Raw genomic sequence first — 20,200 nt, 5'->3', positions numbered from 1 at the left:
TTTTTACTATCACCAGCTTTTGTATCCTACTTGATTTTCCATGAGGGTAATGACTAGGTGATAAGGGCCATCTCTGTTCTCCTTCTTCTTTCTCCCCCTTTTCTTGATGGCCTCCCGTTTCCACCCAGTTCTCAGGTATACACGTGCCCAATCCGTTCATTCATGTAACAAACACATCCTAAGCCCGTGCAGGGTCACGCTCGCTCGAGGGACCCAGAGAAGTCTGGGCGCCAAAGGGCCTCTCAGCCCTTGGAGAACCCTTGCTCCCAGCCTCCCTTCCCGGGTTCAGCGCAGGGTTGCCCGCCCCAGAAAGACGGAGGAGGAGTGGCATGAGAGGCCCCAGGGAGACGTCCCAGGTACCACCCCCATCTGGCTTAAAAATAAAGAACCTCTAAATAAATAAATAAATAAATAAATAAATAAATAAAATTAAAAACTAAACCAAACTAAAATAAAGAGACTCTAGAACGATCACATGCAAACAAATAACTTGTACAAGCCCTCGTGACAATGCGTTTCATGATAAATGGCCATGGAGTAATTCCTCTTGCATCTGACATTGTCAGGGACCGAGGCCTTTTCCATGTGGGAATTTTCCGGCTGACTGGTTTCTACCAGCGTTCCGAGCAATTCTGGATCGGAATCATTCCCAGATGACTCACACCCCTCCCTGTCTCCTCAGAACGCCAGCTGACATTCTTACGCCGAAAGGGCCTCGCGGCCCATCCGTCCAGCCCCCTCCCGTTCACAGATGGCGATTTAACCTTTCCCCAATGACTCAGAGTCTCCGCTGCGAGCACCGCTCATGGCTCTGGGCCAGAGCACAGTAAAACCCACGGGTGTCCTGGTGATGCCAGAACCATCCGAATCAGAGGCCGGCCTCTGGGCTCTCTGATTTCAGCCCTGGAGAGCCCACTGAGGCTCGCAGAGCCAGTCTGGCAGACAGCAGGCTCGCTGCTCCCAACCGTCCCACCAGCCTCACACCGATGCCCCGCAAAGAGCCTCTGTCTTGCCTCTCCTCTCAGAGCCCGGGGACCGCAGGGGGGCCAGGGCCCTGGAAGAAATGGGGTAGTGCGAGGCCCAGGGGTCACCAGCTTGGACGGCTGCTCAGCTCAGGAGACCAGAGAGGGCGCCCGAGGGCAGGGATGAGAGCTCGAGCTAAACACGCGGAGCACCGGACTCGCATCCACGACAAGGGACAAAGGTTTGCACAGATCACCGAAGCGCGAGTTTCCTCCCTCCCACCCCACCATGTTTGTGGTGTAGGGCCTGGGTCATTTTGACTTCGGTCCCCGAATGGAAGCTGCAACCGAGACTGTTATGGGCTGAATCATCTCTCCCTCAAAACTCATATGTTGAAATCCTAACCCCTGAGGCCTCAGAATGTGAGTCTTGGGAGACAAGGTCTTTACAGAGGTAGTTAAGCTAAAATGAGGTCATTAGGGTGGGCCCTAATCCAATATGACTGCCGTCCTCATTAGAAGAGGAAATTAGGACACAGGAGGGACAGGAGGAAGCCCGTGTGAAGACGGAGAAGGCGGCCATCTGCAAGGCAAGGAGAGAGGCCTCCGAAGAAGCCGTCCCTGTCGGCACCCTGCTCTCAGACCTCTAGCCTCCAGAACTGTGGCGTATGAAGTTCCGTTGTTTAGGCCCCTGGCCTGTGGAACAGGAAGTTATGTAGAAGGATGACCAACTCATGGGTCTCTCAGATCTCTGAGTCTAGACCACGAAGTAACCATGAAGAGACTATCTGCGTTGTGTAATTTAAAAAGTAATTATTTGCCTTTGAAAACACTAAGGAATGTTGTCAACAGGTGCGCTCTGGCTTTCCAGAATGTCACGGTTAAGGGCCTGAGGTCTTTGAATTCTGGGAAAAGACAAAGGATCTCTGCTTGGAAGCTGATGAATTTGGCTCGCGCCTGAGGTCCCGGTGGCCACGTTTGCCACTAAATCCCAAGTCCTCAACCAAGCACATCACATGCACTTGCACTGCCACTTGCTTAAAGCTTTCTCACGGGTTCCCACGGCCCTCAGATGATGATAGAATCTGGATCCCAGACCACACTGCTAGGCCTCACAAGGTCGGGCCCCCGTGTGCCCCTCCAGCCACAGGGCTTCCGGGTCCCCCTCTCACACTGGCATTCAAGCTCCCCTTCAGAGCCTGGGACACAGCGGGCTTCCTCCTGGCACAGGGCCTTTGCACAGACTGGAACCTCAGTCTGGAACCTTCCTGGCCTACTTAATTCCTATTGCTCATCCGATGGGAGCACCGGCATCCCTTCCTCAGAGAAGCTTTGCCTGACAACCCCCTCCCCACCCGAGCCCAGGTCAAGCTCCCTGCCATCCCCTTGTCTCTCTAGGGTAGTTATTAATGTCTGCTTCCCTGCCGGGCTGTGAGCTCCATGAGGGCAGAGACCACGGTGCGTGCGCAGCCGAGGGCTGGGTGGTGTTGATGGGAGGCTGAGCTGCCTCACACGTTGACCTCTAGAGAGGGTTACGTAGACCCTTGGTTAGCACAGGGACCAGAAACAACGCAGCTATTCCCAGCTGGATTTCTTGGAGCTTTCCTGCAGCTACTAAACTTAAGGATTCTGAATGACAGGCCAGAAAAGCTGCCGCTGCTGGTGGTGGCTCCAAAAAGGAAAGAAAAGGGAGGGAGACACATTTATTTGTTTATCGAGCACCTCTGTGTGCTACTATGGATGTGGGCTCTCTGCTCTCACATGTTATTTCATCTAGTCTTTATGGAAACCCTTCAAAGCTAGGTAATAGTGTCCCAATTTCTATAGGTAAGAAAAGGCTCAGAGAGGTTAAGTAATTTGTATGAAGATGCAGAGCTGTAAGATCCCAGGCCTGCCAGACCCCCGGGACCATGCTCTGACCTGATTTCCACACCACATGGAAATCATGTCAAATAGCTAAAGGAGCCATGGCTCCTGCCCGTGGGCCATGGACAGTGGTCCCAGGGATCACGGCAGGGGCCCACGAGTCCACAAGAGCATCCAACACCACCTGACCCCGAATAGACCATATTCCTTCCACATCCAGCTAGAACCGTTTTCAAACACATAGGAATTTTATTTGAAATTAAGTATCGTGGGGCGCCTGGGTGGCTCAGTCGGTTAAGTGTCCAACTTCAGCTCAGGTCACGATCTCGGGGTCCGTGAGTTCGAGCCCCGCGTGGGGCTCTGGGCTGATGGCTCAGAGCCTGGAGCCTGCTTCCGATTCTGCGTCTCCCTCTCTCTCTGCCCCTCCCCCGTTCATGCTCTGTCTCTCTCTGTCCCAAAAATAAATAAACGTTAAAAAAAAAAATTTAAGAAATTAAGTATCGTGATTCACACAACAAAGTCCCTCTCAGGGGGGACGACGGACTCATGGTGGTCCCGTGTGGGAGAGAAGAAGGGGGTGGGCACACAAGCTGAAATGTTCCGCACAGGATGCGCTTCTCCTCCCGTGGCTTATAAAAGAGCCATAGGCGCCGTATTGTTGAGCGCGAAGATGAAAGTACAGTTCTTCCGCGATGTGTGCAAAAAGAGAAAAAAGAAATAGATCCATGCGCAAGGCTGGTTTACGCAGACTCTCTGGGAAGACGCTTAAGGACACGCTGGTCGCCTCTGACAAGAAACGGGGGGCTTTGAGCAGGGGAATCTTCACTGTGTACCTTTTTGGACTACTTGAATGTTGTATCACTCCAACACCAACATTTGGTAAGAAATGTAATCAATCAATATAAAATTTTTAAAAGGCAATAGCAAAGGGCCATGCTTAAAGCCTCCGCTCGGAGTACTGGATTTCAGGTGAGATGCTCCTGTGCCCTCTTCGGTTTCTGTACAAGAGGAGCCCGGCGATGATATCACGGAGACTGGAAATTGAGACAGGGACTGAATCCCTAGAGTCCTGGGGACTTGCAAACCTGGCCTTTTTTTCATTAAATGCAATTATCCCTGCTCTCCAAATGCCAGAGGCCCTGTGCGGGGCGGGGGGGGGGGGGGGGGGGGGGCGGGGAGGGAGGAAGGAGGACCTAATTCTTGCTCTGCTGAGATCAGCCACCTTCCTGTCTCCTTCGGCCCATGCCCCACCCTGCCCCCTGGTCCTGCCCCATCCCATGTACACCATCACCCACCACCCACCCCGGCCACACTCACATGGACAGCACCTTCACTTCCAAGATTTCGTGTCTCAGCTCCAGGCATCTTGTGGAGTTATACTCAAATGGGCCCTCGTAAAACTCAAAGTACCTGGGAACCAACAGGGACAGAGGTTACTATGCAGAGAAGCCGGCCAGACCTTTGGGGGACTGCGGGGTTCTCGTGGGAGGTGGGGGTGGGTCTATTACCCGGTCAAATACATACAGCACATCAATGCCACCCCAGCAGATGACCTAGTGGGAGGGGGCACCAGGACCTCGGGGGCCCTCTGGCTTGATCGCCGGGTGGTTGACTACTCAGAGCACCCCACTATCCCAGGAGTGTAAGCCTTTACGAGGCATGAACTCATCGTGGCAAATCATGGCATTCTGAAGCAGGCTGGGTTCCAAACTAGTAGCTGCAAAGGAGAAGGGAAGCGGCGGGGGGGGGGGGGGGGGGAGAACGCTCTGAGTACCATGTCCTTCTCCAGCTTCCTGTGATCGGCCCCTGCCGGAGGCGGTGCTGGGAGTCTGGGCAGTGAGACCCAGACTTTCAACCGGTCCTGCACTTTCCTGTCCCTTTCTCCTCCCCTTGGGCAAGTGCCACACGGGGACAGCCTCAAACACGGCCAAGATCTTCTGCTTTTGCTACTCATTAGCCCCCTTGACTCTCATGCTCCCACCGTGACTGGGTGAGACTGACGTTTCTTTCTCCCCATTTGGCAGCTGAGAACACTGAGGCTAAACAGATAGAGCTCCAGGGCACACCAGCGGTAGGGCAGGGTCAGGCTCGGCCGGGTCCCACCGCAGAGGGGCACACGCACTTTCCAACACCGGCTGGCTGGCTCCCCCAGCCAGAGCCACCTCGGGATCCCTTCCGCAGCTCCACGCAGAATAACGCCAATTTCGGCCAGCGCCTGCCGAGCCCTTTCCTCGGGCCACACGCTTGCCCTGGATGCGCTCCCTTTTCATCTTTAGAACCAGCCTACGAGGCAAGTGACCATCGCAAGCATCCCGAAGAAGCCCCGGGGGTTGACTCGCTGGCCCAGAGTCACACAGATGGTAGGTGGCAAAGCTGGGGCATGAACCGACACGTTGACTTGAGGCTGCTCTTGTGCACGCTCCACCGAGGACAGCTGGTGGCCCCTGAAAAGGGCCCTGTGGCCTCCCGCAGCCACCAGGTGAGGAGACCTTTAAAACACCCTCCTCGCACCTGAAGTTTCACCAGCCCAGGGCAGGAAGAGGGCCTGGGTGGGGGGAGGGTTCCTGCAGACGAAACACAGCAGTTCACTGCTGGGCTCGGCCAGAGGCAGGACGGGGCCTCTCCTCATGGCCTCTCTCTCCCTCTGGAGTGGCCTCTCTCTGGAGGTTGCACAGAAGGGGTTGGGCAGGGGCAGGGGCGCCTGGGTGGCTCAGTCGGTTGAGCGTCCGACTTCTGTCTTTGCTACCTCTGTACCTTTTGCGCTACAGGCCAGAAAGCTAAAACCTACATTTCCCAGACTCCCTTGCAGCTAGGGTTTGGACAGAATCTAGGTTCAACCAATCAGAAGCATTTGCACGAGACTGACTCAGAGCTGGGTTAGAGGTGAACAATGACAAGGCTCCAGGCATTGTTTCGCGGGTGCAGAGTGTGGCGGAAGGGCACAGGGCACGGCTCTTGGAAACTGCAGGCTTAGCAGCACCTTCTTGATTACATCAGGGGCAGCAGCTTTCACGGTGGCCCCGTTTCACGGTGCAGTTCGGGGAGGCTCAGCCTTCGGTCTTTCTTCAGCTTTCCCAAAGATTCCGAGCTGGCCGTGCCCTAAATAAATCCCTTTCTCCTTTCACTAGCTAAACGGGCTCTGATATCTGCAATTAAGAACAAGGGGTCAGCATGAGGCCACCAGAAAAGCCTGCGACCTTGGCTGTAACTCACATCATTTTCCAGTCACACAACAGTAAGTGAGGTGTGGCATCTTACCACGGAGATCACTGTTTGCAACCAGAGCCAGGGCCACTAGGTCCTCCGGAATCCACTGGGTCACCTGAAGCCGTGGTCTCAGGCTGCTGCTAAGAAAAGCTCCAGACTCAAATGGTGCAGGGGTTATTTCGGGGGAGACTTAGCCCAGAGCTCTCAGGGGGTTGGGGGTCTTACAGACACATCGTGGACGTGCCTCTAAACCCAGCTGTGTGACTTCGGTAAATCGCTTCCCCTCTCTGGGCCTCTTCTTTCTCCTCCTGAAAACAATCGGTTTAAACTAGGTGGTAGCCAAGGCCCCAGCCAGCACGACAATATGATCCCAAGTTTCCCTCAGTGTTTCCCACTCGCTAACCAAGCCAGAGTGAGACGCAGTTTGTGGATGAATGATCCACCGACACGAGGAAGAAGCTCGCGAAGATCAACCAGCCCCTCCGCCGCCTCCGTGAGGCCATCCCTGCCTTACCTCTGCCAGCCTCCACTCGGTCTCCTGCTCTCCTGAACCCCCAGCCTCACCCATCCAGGGAACCAGGCAGTGCCGTGACTCCAAATGGTCTCGCGCCTCGTGTCTGGTGGCTATTAGGTGGACAGGCCTTCAGAACGGGGTCACGTTCTTTCTCTGCCCCCCCCCCCCCGCCCCCCGGCCCAAGCCACCCTAGGCCCATCGCTTTTGTGAGCCTTAGTTTCCTCATCTGTAAAATCCACACGTGAGAAAGGGCAGCGCACGTGTGACAGGGCTGAGGTAAGATAGCGATGAGAATTTCACGGAAAGCCCCGGCACAGTGGCTGGCACGCAGCAAGAGCCCAAGAAACGTTTGTTCCGTTCTTTTCTCCTTTCTCCTGCCATCAAAGGACAGGAGTGGCCAGAGAGTCAGCGACTTGCTTCTGGACCTCAGCTGGCTGATGGCAGAGCTGAGTCGGGCACGACGAACCTCAGGAAGCTCCTCTGCCATCTGGACCGGCTGGCGTCCTCCTTCCGCTGCTACTGGTAAACCTCTCCCCTGCCACCCTGCGCATAAAGCCCATGCCGTGTTCTGCCCGGACATGGGACTGTCCCTGATCACCCAACTCTGCGGCAGACTCCGTGCAGAAGCTATATGTGTTTCGGATGCTTTAACATCCGGGGCCTGGTTGACCCTGGGGCTAGCCAATCCCTCCAGACGGTAGCCTCCCGTGAGCGCACGTTTCCTACGCAAGCAACCCAATCCAGAGCTCATAACCCGCCACCACCACTCCTCTCACATTCAGGGCCTCTTTCCCCCTGCCCTTATCATCCCAGGACCAGGTACCACACAGCTAGGGACAGCGCTTAGGCCCCAGAGTCCACCAATCCCTGTGCCCCTGACTCGGCTGTTTCTTCCCCAGAAACCCCTGTGAAGGCCCTTGCCCACTTTCCCCTCTCACCCTCTCTGCCTCCTGACCAGCCCTGGTGGCCCCCTATGTGGCCTTTACGGTGCGACGTGCCTCCTGTGTCTACGGATCTGCGAGTATAAAGTCTTCCTCCTTCGTGGCATTGACTCCCACTTCCGTGGAGTCTTGCCATACGTGACGATACCGAGCCCCAGCTACCCCGAAAACACCCCACGTGGTGCCTCAGCCAAGTTGTCAAAAGCGCCCCACACCGGGGTCTACAGCCCCAGGTGTCCTGTCTGAAAACGGAGCCAATGGCCCTGTTCCGGTCTCCATCCTACCCGGCCTTGCTGTTTTGAGCTGCGCTGCTTCGTCGCCGTCTCTAAAGCTAACACTCGAGGAAGCAAGATCATAACAACCGCTGCCGAGAGCACCCCCCTCCGGACTCCGCTTCTGACGGGACACCCAAGGGCTGCGTTCTGGAAAAAGCACGGTAATCCCTGTCTGGCGGGGACACAGACTTTGATGCGGACGCCACAAGTGAGGCTTCCGTCTCCTCGTGTAATGACGTGGGAAGACGCTCCCAGGATGATGCTGAACGGGAAACACAAGCTACCGCACTGCGATCTCCCGAAAGAACGGTGAAGGCACAGGCCGCAGGGAAGGGCCCTACCAAAGCCCTGATGGGCGGCTTCTTTGAATAATGGGATGGTGAACGACTGTTAACATACTTTTCTGTACTTTTGGAAGTTTTCTGTAATGGGGTTATGACTCTTCCGCTATTGGAAAGCACTAATAGATGCCCCTTTATTGAAGTCCTAGATCTCGCACGAAACAGTTCGAGCTTCCCGTCACACTGCCAGAAGACTGAGAGAAGCAGTCTCTCCAACTTTCTGAACTCCGCTGGCCTCTCAGGGTGAGTCAGTCGCTGCCTCTTTGTCCAATTCTCGAAAGCCGATCTCTGCCCGGCGCAAAGGGAGGGGCCCCGGCATCGCATTTGGCGCCTCACGGGTATAAATAGTCACGGCCGCTCAGACCAGCTCATCTCAGATGCCCCTTGGCTTCCGGCAGTCAAGTCCGGGGCGGGCGCCAAGCTGCCTCCATCCTGCCCCCTCCTCTGTGCCCTCAGGGACCATGGGGGGGCGGGGGGAAGGGCCAGGCAGCCCAGGCTGCCCAGCCAGCAGGTGATGGCCTCTGCTAAGGGAGAAGACGAACTCAGAGGTGACCACGGCAGGACTGCGTGTTAGTTTCCATCCTCCCACCCGGACGCCGGCTCCAGTTCTGCAGGCTGAGGAGGTCTCTTGTCAGCGTGGCCGGGGGCCCTCACGCATCCCTGCCAGCCTTTGTCCATGAGCCTGCCCCCCGTAGGGCCCTCCTGTTGGTCTGAACCCTCTCGGGAGCTTCATCAGGACCATGGGGTCTTTTTTTTTTTTCTTCAAGCTTATTTATTTATTTTGAGAGAGAGTGAGAGAGCACAAGTAGGGATGGGGCAGAGAGAGAGACAGAGACACAGAGAGACAGAGAGAGAGAGAGAATCCCAAGCAGACTCTGCACCACCAGCACAGAGCCTGCTGTGGGGCTCACACTCACGAACCACGAGATCATGACCTAAGCCGAAGACGGATGCTTAACCGACTGAGCCACGCAGGCACCCTAGACTGTGGGGTCTTTCTTGGAGGTCCCAGAACTTGAGCCCCAGCAAGCACCTGGCTGGAACATGATAAGGTGCATGCCTTCAGCTTTCTATCTAACACTGCCCCTCGTCCCCGGGTGCTGATGGTGTTCAAGAGGACAGGAGCCCAAGGAGGTCTCTATGTCCTTCAAGAGCCTCCACCAGCCCAGAGCAGGGAAGCGGCCCCAGCTCAGCAATCTGAACCCCTGCACTCTTCTCAAACCTGATACAGAGCTTCAGAGGACCACAGAGTGGTTTATGTATTCCACACTGGGTAGGAATACAGTGAGGGTATGGCACCTCTGTGCAAATTAGGAAAAAGTACCTCTTTCTCCAGATGAATTAAGCCACATGCCAGTCACATGATTTATCAAGTGAGAGTGAGCTGGATGTCAACCCTGCCTGACCCCTTGGCTGGGTATCTTTGTGCAGTGCCCATCCTGCACAACTGTATGTGGTAGTCTGAGACTGGACTCTTTAACTTTGTCTTGTTTAATTCTCCCGACAGCCCTACGAGGACAGGCATTGTTTCCCCATTTTTATACCCAAGATTCAGACTGTAAGTGGAAAAGCAACTTGCCCAAAGTCACTCAGCTCATAAATGGGGGTGCTGGAAAGGGGACCTCAGGCTTTCAGGAGCCCAGAACCTATGTTCTTCAGTGACTGCAGTGTACTCCCTCTCCCTGATTCTGACAAGCCACGGTTATGGGGGGGGTGGGGGGGATTTCTCGGCGAGCAACCCCCTCCCCTTCAGTGAGCTCCGTGCTATTTCGGGGCCAGAACAGCTGCCATCTCGAGACGGCGCGCTACCCGTCAGAGCAAACGCACAGAAACCAGAGTCTGGAAACTGCAGCCTGACAATTCAGAGGACTGTGGCGTCTTCTCAAATAGGTGCAGAGAGAACCAAGAAGAGCTGGGCTGTCAACTGCAGGTCACAGCTGCCCAGAGGAGACACTCCCCCCTCCCCGGGTGGTAGAGAGACCTGACTCGGCCCCCTGGCTGGACGCTGGCTCTCCCTGGGCCACCATTTCCTCATCCATCCGTGGGGATCTGCAGAGGGGGTTGAAGGATCAGAACGGAGAGCTAAGAAAGCCTGATGTTCTGAATACAACCCTCGATAGTCCCGTGATCCATCCGCTGTCGGCGCGAGCTTCCCTGGAGGGTCGTTCCTGGCATGCAGTGGGGGCTGGGGGGTCAGGGGCAAAAGCCTGTTGCCACTCCTCCTTTCCACCCCCCCCCACCCCCGCCCTGTGGGTCTGCAGGGCCCCACACCCAGTGTGCAGACAGTCCACGCAAGAGTGCACGCGTGGGAGCCTTACTTTCTGCGCTGCACCAGGGAGCCCTGGAAAGCTCCCCTCTAAAATCCGGCCCAATCACCCGGCACACTTCCACTCGTCTAAACGAGCAGACACCGCCCTACTGCCCCTCTGCGCCTCACCACCATGCCCCGGGGGCCCAAGCTAAACGCTGAGACCTACTGGCCTCCTCGTACTTCCCCTCCCCTCCCCACCCCAGCTGGCCACCTCTGCTCCCTTCGGGGGGGGTCCTTCTCTCCCTCCCGGCACCAGGGGCGTGAATCGGTCCTCTTTTCTCACTGGAGGGGTGTCTCTCTCGGGAACGCTCTTCCTCACTGTGTCTTTCCTGGCTGCTACCTGCTTGCACATCAGAGGCCGGCTTCCTGGCAGCCTTCTGTGTTCTGCCTCGAACGTGCCTACAGCCCCCGGCACGCTCCCCAGCTCAGTCCTTAGTAAACTGGACTTTGTGCAACTCCCCTCGATGGATGGCTCTTCTCCTCTTTCACTCACCGAAGATTTACTGATCCATTGCTACACGCCAGGCACAGTTTCAGGCCAGGATGCACTGACGACCAAGCCAGATACAATCCCCGCCCCCCGCCCTCCTGGACTTCCACGAGAGGAGACAAATGAAATATTAATGCAACATAGTGCCAAGTAGTAATGAGCTCTATAAAAGTAAAACAGGATAGGGGGCTGGAGGGTCCCTGGAAGGCTGGTAAGAGGTCAAGGAAGGCCTCTCTGAACAAACAGAAATGGAGCCCTCAGCAGGAGCGCAGGAAGAGCATTGCAGACAGGGAAGGGCGAATAAACACAAACACCCCGCGGATGGAAAAAGCCAGCGGGCTGCAGGGACAGGGCAGTGGGGGCGGTGGGGTGGACAGGCAGAGGACATGAGGCCAGAGAGGCGAGCGGCACCAGGTCAGGCTGGGCCTGTGGGCCCCTCGATACAGCCGGGCGTTGAAGCAGAGGAATCGCACGGTCTGATGGAAAAGTTCCCTCTGGCCGCTGCAGGGAGGACGCACTGTAAAGCGACAGCAGACAGGGAGACGGGACTGTTGCCGCCTGAGAAGAGGGGGGATTGCACAGAGTGGCAGCTAAGACGTGGGAGAAGGCGACAGAGCAGGAAATGGGTTAAGGATAAGCTGATGACAAGATCTACGCAGCGACAGAGAGAGAAATCAACGGTAACTCCTAGGAGTTTCGCTTGGACAACTGGTTGCATCACAGAGCCATTTCGAGAGGAGGGAACGATGAAGATAAACAGCGTGGGCGGAAGTCCGAAGCCCCTGGGCTACGGTAAGGCTGCTGGGACTCTCAGACATTCGGGAGGACATCGTAAGTAGGTAGTCAGCAGTGCAGTGCAGAGGCCAGGGTTAGAGATACATGTTCCAGGGTCAAGGCACAAAGGACGAAGTGAGATCTCAGAGGAGGGCAGAGCACAGAGGGGCGCGTGCAGTCAGCTCCGACATTCAGATGGTGGCAGGGGAGAAGGGGCCACGGAAGGAGACTGAGAAGGGAAGTCTGTGGGAAGAAGGAAAACCCGGAACGCCCAATGCCACAGAAGTCAAGAGCAGAGAACATTTCCAGGACAGAAGGGTCGGCTCTGTCCAGAGCTAATGGAGGCCAAGGAAGAGGAGGATGGATGAGGTCCTGCTGCCCTAGCAACCAGACGGTCATCAGTGACCTTGACCAGCGCAGATTCAGGGGAGCCGGGAGGCAGACGCCCCACTTGGCATGGCTTGAGGTGAGGACGGAAGTGGGAGGTGCTGGACACGGTCACCGCGGGAGTCTGCGTGACGAGCAGAGTGAGTGCCACGGGCTGAAGATGTGTGCCCCCCCCAAACTCACGTGCTGAAACCTAACCCCCCAATGTGATGGCATTAGGAGGCGGGATCACTGGAGGGCCATTAGGTCATGAGGGCGCAGCTCTCACGCATGGCATCGGTGCCTTTATAAAAGGGACCCTACAGAGCTCTCTCACCCTCTTCCCACCAGGCGAGGGCACAGCAAGATGACGATGTACCAGGCAGGGTGGGCTCGCATCTGACCCTGAACTGTGCTCTCCTCCTGATCTCGAACATGCAGCCTGCAGAACTGGGAGGGACAGTCAGTTGCGTGTGAGGGACCCGCCAGAGGAAGAAGGAAGAGACCCGAGTGCTCTGTAGGAGCCCCGGTGGAGGGTGACGGGGGGAAGGTTTACATCTGTACAAGGAGGCCTGCGCGGGAGGACAGCCTCTGTGAGCCCCATCGCCCCATCACCCCCGCCCCAGCACAGTCTTTATGGCCATCAACCTAGCAGGTGCAGGCTGTGTGCATGGCTACGTGGAGTGTGAAACTGGGATGGCCTCGGGCGCCTTCCTATCCGGGAGCCCCCTAAACTGCTGATCACGGGTGCATGCTTGGTCCTCCAGCCTGACCCCACTCCCCTTTTACTTGCCATTCTGGGAGCAGACCTGGGGGAGGCCCTGGCAGGCACCTTCGATCATCTGATCTGGACACCAAGGCTCAGAGAGAAAGTCCTCATACTCAGCCATGAGTCAGGATGAAGCTGGGGCCCGGATCCACCCAGAAGGTCCTCTCGGGGGACCCCACCACTGTGCCTGAACAAGGTGACAGTTCAACGGATGAGGGAACTGGGGCACAGACCCATGCACCCAAGTGGTCATCTGCCCAGGAGACTCCATTCAGACTCAACCAAGGGCCACAAAGCTCGAGGACCAGGGGGACTTTACCACACGGGACACCACCACTTGATGGGTCCCAGGACGCCAACGACCTGGCCTCCACAGACAGCCTCCTGCCTGTTGGCCACCAGAGGTCCACGTCAGGTATGTGGGAGGAGATGCGAAAGCTGCACCATCTTTGTTTTGCTTTTCCAGCACCCAGCCCAGAACATTCTGCCAAACCTGATTCTCCAAATTCTTCCCAGCTGGATGGAGCCCGAGAGAACTCCGGCCGTCTTTTTATTTATTTTTTTGTCTTTTCTCACAGCCTTAAAAATTGACCGGAAAGGCTGATGCTAAACCAGACTGCACTCACGAGTCAGGTGTGTAGGGCGCAGTGCACGAACATTCTTTCCCTCGGGCTAATCTTAAATTTTTTTTTTTTTAACGTTTACTTATTTTTGAGACAGAGAGAGAGAGAGCATGAACAGGGGAGGGTCAGAGAAAGAAAGAGACACAGAATCTGAAACAGGCTCCGGGCTCTGAGCTGTCAGCACAGAGCCCGACGTGGGGCTCGAACCCACGGATGGCGAGATCATGACCTGAGCCGAAGTCGGACGCTTAACCGACTGAGCCACCCAGGCGCCCCTCCCTCGGGCTAATCTTGCCCCCAAGGGCTCCTCTTTGAAATGTGGAGCCTCCAGGAGCAGGTAGAAGGAAGCATTTGTCAGGGGTAACAGTCAAGAAAGCACTAACCACAAAGGGGGTGGGGGAAAGACACAGAGGATAAAAGGCGGCAAAGAGATGGCGGGGAGGGGGGCGGTTGAGAGACCCTAGAGAGGTACCCGAACACCCGACCCTACCCGGGTTGACCTGTCCACAGTCCAGAAAGAACAATCCCTCCGTCTAGCACGGGCTGTCAGTCCGGGGAGTCTGGAGTCACACGGTACATGGTGTGACCAGCTCCATCCCCCATCACTTGCAGGGCCTCGGTTTCCTCATCTGTAAAATGAGGGCAATGACAGTACCCGCCTCAAACACGGCAGAGGGGGATGAAATGCAGGATGGGGGGCAGGCGCCCGGCACAGCGCCGGGCACCCCGTCAGCCCCCGGAGCACTTGGCCGTGGGCATCGCCTGTCAGGATCCAAGCCCGATTCTGCCCCTCACGGAAGCACCTCCGACTTCCACACTGAGCTCTTGGCACACCCACCATCCGTGCCTCGCAAATGTAGTACCTGATTACACACTGTCTTGAAACAATTAGGGAATAGCCGAATACAGCATAACGCAATGCGAAATTGAATGCCAGCTCTGAAAAATGACAACCCCAAACCCTGGACTGCAGAGGCCGTGCTGGACACGCACACAGACCTCACCCCAGAGCGAAGGGCTCTGGCCCGGGCCCTGGACACTCAGGTGGCTCGCTCTTCTGCGGAACAGAGTCTCTCGTCGCGTCAGTTTGGGGGCTTTTGCTCTTTCGTCCCGTGGCTGGTGCTACCCTCCCCCCCCCACCACCACTTGGGAGGTCCCCTGCACTTGGGAGGGTCCCCTGCACCCCAACCTGGAAGCCCAGCAGCACAGGAAGAATGCTGTCCCAGGAACGGGCAGCTTGGATGGGCAGTGGCCTGGGGCCAGCTCTGCTGTAGACATCAGAGAGAAAAGTTCCTGGAGTCGTCTTTGCACACTGGCTCTTGCCGTAACACCCAGACCAGGAGGGCCAGGGCGGTGCAGACTCTGGGAGAAGGGGGGATGAGGCCGGCCAGTCAGGGCACCTGTGGGCTGTGTCTGAAGCTGGTGGGTCTGGAGGGCCCTGGAGATGCACGCACCGTTCTTGGGATTTGGGGGATACCTGAACAAACACAGAACTGTGTACGTGCACTTGCTGGAGAGTTCTCTGGCGTGAAATGATAGAAGCATTCCTCTGTGCAGATACTTCTTATAGAATATAGAGAGGCTATCCAGGAAAGCTTCAGGGAGGAGGTGGGGTGGGAGGTGGATACTGGCAGGATGATAAGGAATTGATGTGGGGCTGGGGTCCAGCTGGCAGCAGCTGAGCCAAGCCGTTTAATGCTGCGGCCGCAGGCCTGGCTGACAGTCAGCACCTGTAGGACTGACTCCTGCCCCAGCGGCCCTCAGCCCCTCTGACCCGGTCCTTTCCCTGGGACACGCGGAGGCAGCGGAAGCAAAACCGCCCACCCTGCAGGACCGTGACCGCCAAGGGCGCTGCTGCCTCCCCGGCCCTCTGGGTGGTCACGGGGAAGGCAGGCGGCTGGGCCGGGCGAGGTGGCTCAAAGCACTGAGCTGGCCGTGGAGGACAAGAGCTCTCCCTCATCCGCGTCCCACAATTGCCACGATGCTCTGTGGGAGGTGTTTGGGAGGGCTTCTCAGTCAGTTACTGCACAAGTACACAACCTGCCTTCACTGCCTTCTCTACTTCTTAGCCGCCCCTCTCCCCCCCAACAGCCTCCCTTTCCCCACCCGGCTGCCCAGAATGCCCAGACTTCCCTACCACCTGCTCTTCTCAGATCATTCCACACTGTGAATGAGTTTGTGATTCAAAGTGTGGCCCCTCTGGGGATTAATTTTCAAAGCCAGTACCAGAGACAGACTGATTCAAAGGAATAGATCTCTAAGGGAGAATTCGGCCACACTGACATCTAAGTGTGCTTTTTTACCAATAGCCTTGACTACGTGCCTGCTTAATTCATTTCGTAATTCAACTAACGTTTACTGAGCCCCTTCTACTTACACACTGGCTGCTGAGAATTCAGAGGTGGAGAAGCACAATCACTGTCTAGTGAGGGAGACAGAAACATAAACACGTAACTGGAACGTGATGAGAACTGTCTTCTAAGATCTTCCTGCTTGTTCAAAGCACCCCACTTACATAGCAGCATTTGCTGATTAAAAATTATCCCTATCGGCTCCCTAAAGCAGTTCCCCTAAGGACTCCTATTGGACACTTTTAGACCTGCACTTGAATTAATAAAGCTATATGTCGATATATATTTTACGACTCACACACTTTCCAATTCGGCCTGGCCTTCCCCGGTCTTCTCCTTGGACAACACTTGACCACAGCCATTAGGAGCTCTATCTGGCCTGGGTTTTCTGTGTGGTCTTATTTGGAGCTTTCCAGACCGATCGCTTGGACCTGCTCCTTCTCCTGGGCTCCTGGTTGAATATACAATTTATGAGTCATTCGCTTTTTTTTTTTTTTTTTTTTTGCCTCTTCTTGTCCTCTGGTTATATATGGTAACTCCTGACTTTCCCTTCCAACCGTGTTAATAATAAATAACACACTTCACCACACTCCGACACACCACACAACTATAGCGAGCAAAATATGGCATACGCACTGAATTACTCACTAGGTGAATAATACCACGAGGCACAGCACACGTTCCATGCGTGGAGGGCTGTTCACTGAGGTGATGTGTTTTCACCCGGAAGAGCACTTTCCACAGCAGCGTGAGCTCCCTCCCCAAGCCCTGCAAATCTCCTGCCAAGAGCTGTCCTACCAATTTAAGGACGGCAGAAGGGCAGAAGCTCCAACGTATAGTGCAGTTCTAATTACATTAACCATTATTTCCGACACACGGGAACTGTACGTATTGTGGTTTCTCACATACGTAGTAGCTACTTTGCGGGGTCAACCAGAAATTGGGATCTGACCCTGGGATTGTCCCAGAAGAAGTTGGGATGTGTGGTCATCACATTTATTCCATGACCAAGGGGGCTCTGGGTCAAATGGCAGCCCTCCAGGAGGAAATCAACTCAGCTAGCTGGGGAGGATGTGGAACAAAGGGTGCCTTAGTTCCAAAGCCAAATGGAAGAGGCCAGCAGTGACCCTGACCCTGGGGGATCCTGGGTGAAAGGGGAGGGGAGGCTGGCCTGGGTCACTGGGAGGGGGAGTAGTTAAGAAAGGAGGTGGGAGGGAAGCAGGAAATGGGGACCGAGAAAGTGTGGCAGGAAGAAAGGGAGGGGAGAGGAGGTGGGGCAGGGAGGCAGAGAAATTAGCAACAAAATGCAGAGAAAGGAGGAGAGAGAAAGGCTGTTACAAGCAACCGGAAAAGGAGGAAACAGAACTCTTGCTGGAGTCTCCCCTCCCCCCGGAAATGCCTGTGCCATCTAGCTCAGTTCATTAGCACCTTCTAGCCAAACCTCTCCCAGGGGGTTCTTCAGAGTCCTTCCCAGGAAGGTGGACACCTAGACCGCCCGCCATCCAGGCGAGCGAGTCACAAAAGGAAACGGAAAGACCAACACTGGGGGCTCAGTGCTTGGAAGGGGCAAGTCTGGACTCCCTGCTCTCACCGGGTGACAGCCCAGGGGCCCAGCAGCCGGCCAGGGCTCCTACCACTCATATATGGAAAGAACCGTATTCGTAAAGGCCAGGATAAGACCAGGTCCCCGAGACTACCCCACGTCCTAAGGCCTGTCTGTGGACACTGCCCCGACTGATGTTTTTCTGACACTGGCACCACTTTTTTACTTTTTCAGAGCATTGAACAAAATCACACATATGGGGGGGGGGTTGTCCCTGAAAAACACACTACTTCTTCTCTGTGGGGTCCATTTAATGTTCTGATGTCAAAATGAACAACAACAAAACTCAGGCCTCTTTCCAGGGAAACAGACCCGAGAGTTAGCACTCACTTAGAAATGCAAAAATGAAGGGACCAAACGACTTAATTGGCCCCTGGAAACCCTTAGCTGGCGGGTTCCAGCCACACCCAGCTCTGAGCAGAGAGAGTTCTGCCAGTCTGGAAGAATTCCCCACGACGCCTTCCCTGCAATGAGCGTGCCCCACCTGAGGATTCAACAAACACTGAACTCCGGAACATACAGAGTGCCCTTCATTACTGATTGAACTCCAAACACGGCAGCAGAGCAAGAAGAAATATCCATGTGACCGTATGAATGTCAAATGTCAGCACCATCTTGATGGGAATGGCTCTTCCCCAGTCAAGGTCAGCCCCGCCTGGGGGCACAGTAGGAAACACCTGCCCAGTGGGATGTCAGAGGACCCGAACCCACGCCCAACACCCAGCCCTGAGGCCACCCACACACCTGCTCACGCTTGCAGGCAGACATCCGAAATCCTTGTGGGAGGGACGGAGCCGAAGCCCCCACCTCAAATGAAAGCTCGAGACCCAGACTCCGCACCCCTTCCAGCTCCAGTCAGAGAGGGGCCAGTGAGTCCCTACCTTGTGGTTGGGTCTAGCCCTCACCCCTCACGGCAAAGGAGACAAGGCCGATGCCAAAAGGCAGTAAGCTTAGGGCCTGCTTCTTCCCTGAGGGTAGCTCTGGGGCGGAGCATGGGGCAGGGGCTACGAGGTCACCTCAGGATGGGCTTCCCCCCTCCCTGGTCACTCGCCGGGGGTCTGTACCTGGAGCTGGAGTCACTGCCGCTCTGCACTGCTGGGTCGTCCGTGACATTAAAGAGCCCCGTCCAATTGGCCAGCTGGTCGCCACTCTGCCAACCAAACTGGAGGCTTCTGGCAAGAAAACGAGGCAGTCGGTACTCAAGGCCCACATGCCGGGTTAAACCCATCTACCACAGAGCCACTTTCTGTTGTACCAAGTGACACATCGCCTTGACCACGCACTCGCTGGAGACAGAGGTGACGTCTACCCACGAGGATGACTGACGGTAACAAACCACAGCTCCGCTCACTTACATCCAGCACCACCCCCCCTTTCACCTCTGCCTGCAGAGCTGAGGTTACGTGCTGGATACACAGGGAAACTGAGCCTTGGCGAGGTCAAGGTCATAGAGCTCTCCTACCTCCTGTGTGGTGCGTCCCTCCACCCCCACCTTCTAGAGACTTCTACCAGAAGAGCTCCTCCCGCCTGCCAGCACTTTGCCGTCCTCGGGAGTCAGGCACGCTGCAAAGCTTTTAATGAAGTCTGGCTCTCCTGGTCAACACACCTGGTTATTTCCGCTGCCTGCCCAACCCTGACTGAAATGATAGCAAAGGAACGGACAAGGCCGCGAGCATGGAGAGGTGACAGGAGAGGCCAGCCGCAGCACCGCGCAAGATGAAAGCAGATGGGTAACTAACTCCCTCAGACCTGAGAGAGTGGAGCCCCGTTTATGAGGAGCGCATCTCTTCCCCGTGCACAACTCAAGAAGGCTCTGAAACCGGGGGGCCGGGGCCCCTGAAGGCAGGAGCGCGGAATGGGACTGAAAGGCCGGGGACCTAGGTTCATATGAGGCGCCTATGGACGCTGTGGCATCGGCCTGCCCACCCCACGGCTGTCAGGAGGCCGCGCCGCGGGGAGCTGACCCACGGAAGTGCCTCAGTTCTCCTCATTCACGGACAAGCTAATCTGAAACCCACCTGCCCCACACCCCGCCCCACCGGTGGCTACGGTGGGTTTGCGGAGGGAACCAGACCAGGTCAAAAAAAGGAGTGGGGGGGGGCATGGAAAAATAGGGCTTGGGTCACCCGATCGCCCTAGCACAGGGCCTCTCAACCTGGTGCTGCTGTCATTTGGGGCTGGGTCATTCTGTGGTGTGGGACTGTCCTGTACATTGGGGGTGGGGATGAGCTGCACCCCCAGTGTCTACCTTCTAGATTCCAGGAGCACCTCATCTTCCACCCTCCCGTTGGGACGATCACAAATGTCTCCCGCGCCGCCAAGGCAAAATCCTCCCAGCTGAGAACCACTGTCCCAAGACAATGCCCTCCTCACAGGGCTCCAATGAACCTTCTGGAGACTGGCTTGCCCTTAAATATGAACAGGCGTTGTGAGAAAAGCTTGAACTTCAAAGTCAGAGAACAAAACAAACAGCAAAAAGGGGGGAGACTCAGGGGAAAAGAGATAAATGAAAGAAGAAACAAAACTTTTAATAAAAACCCTTAAAATACATAGTCTCTAAGCTACAGGAACAGGACAGCGATGGTTGTCTGAGCTGCCGTCTGGTCAACCTGGATCGGCCACTAATGAGCCCGGTGACCTTCGGCAAATCTTCAGAATTCTGTTCCCATCTTTCGGGCGAGGGGAGCTGTCTCGGATGTCTCCAGAGCCCCGGACCAGAGCATCACAGAGTTAAGCTGTCTCCTCCATGCCCACCCTGCTCCCTCCTTGGGAGTCTAGGGCGCCCCAATATTTAAGTGCCGCCCATG

General features: G+C 55.9%; 1 protein-coding gene across 1 annotated transcript in view; it reads right to left on the bottom strand.

The window, feature by feature from the left end:
- Positions 1-20,200, bottom strand: part of ST8SIA5 (ST8 alpha-N-acetyl-neuraminide alpha-2,8-sialyltransferase 5) — a 54,484-nt gene that overhangs the window by 18,885 nt on the left and 15,399 nt on the right. The window contains exons 2-3 of the mRNA XM_047086318.1: positions 18,458-18,565; positions 4,146-4,238 (exon numbers count right to left, since the gene is read on the bottom strand). Of these exons, the coding sequence (XP_046942274.1) occupies positions 4,146-4,238; positions 18,458-18,565 (201 nt within the window). The remainder of the gene's footprint in view (positions 1-4,145; positions 4,239-18,457; positions 18,566-20,200) is intronic.

Source organism: Lynx rufus, unplaced genomic scaffold (assembly GCF_022079265.1).
Source record: "Lynx rufus isolate CCGP_SWC_20201006 ecotype Redwood Valley unplaced genomic scaffold, mLynRuf1.p SCAF_20, whole genome shotgun sequence".
In the NCBI taxonomy this organism is placed as follows: domain Eukaryota; kingdom Metazoa; phylum Chordata; class Mammalia; order Carnivora; family Felidae; genus Lynx; species Lynx rufus.
The sequence above is the reverse complement of the archived record's forward strand: the minus strand, read 5'-3'. Positions and strand labels throughout refer to the sequence as shown.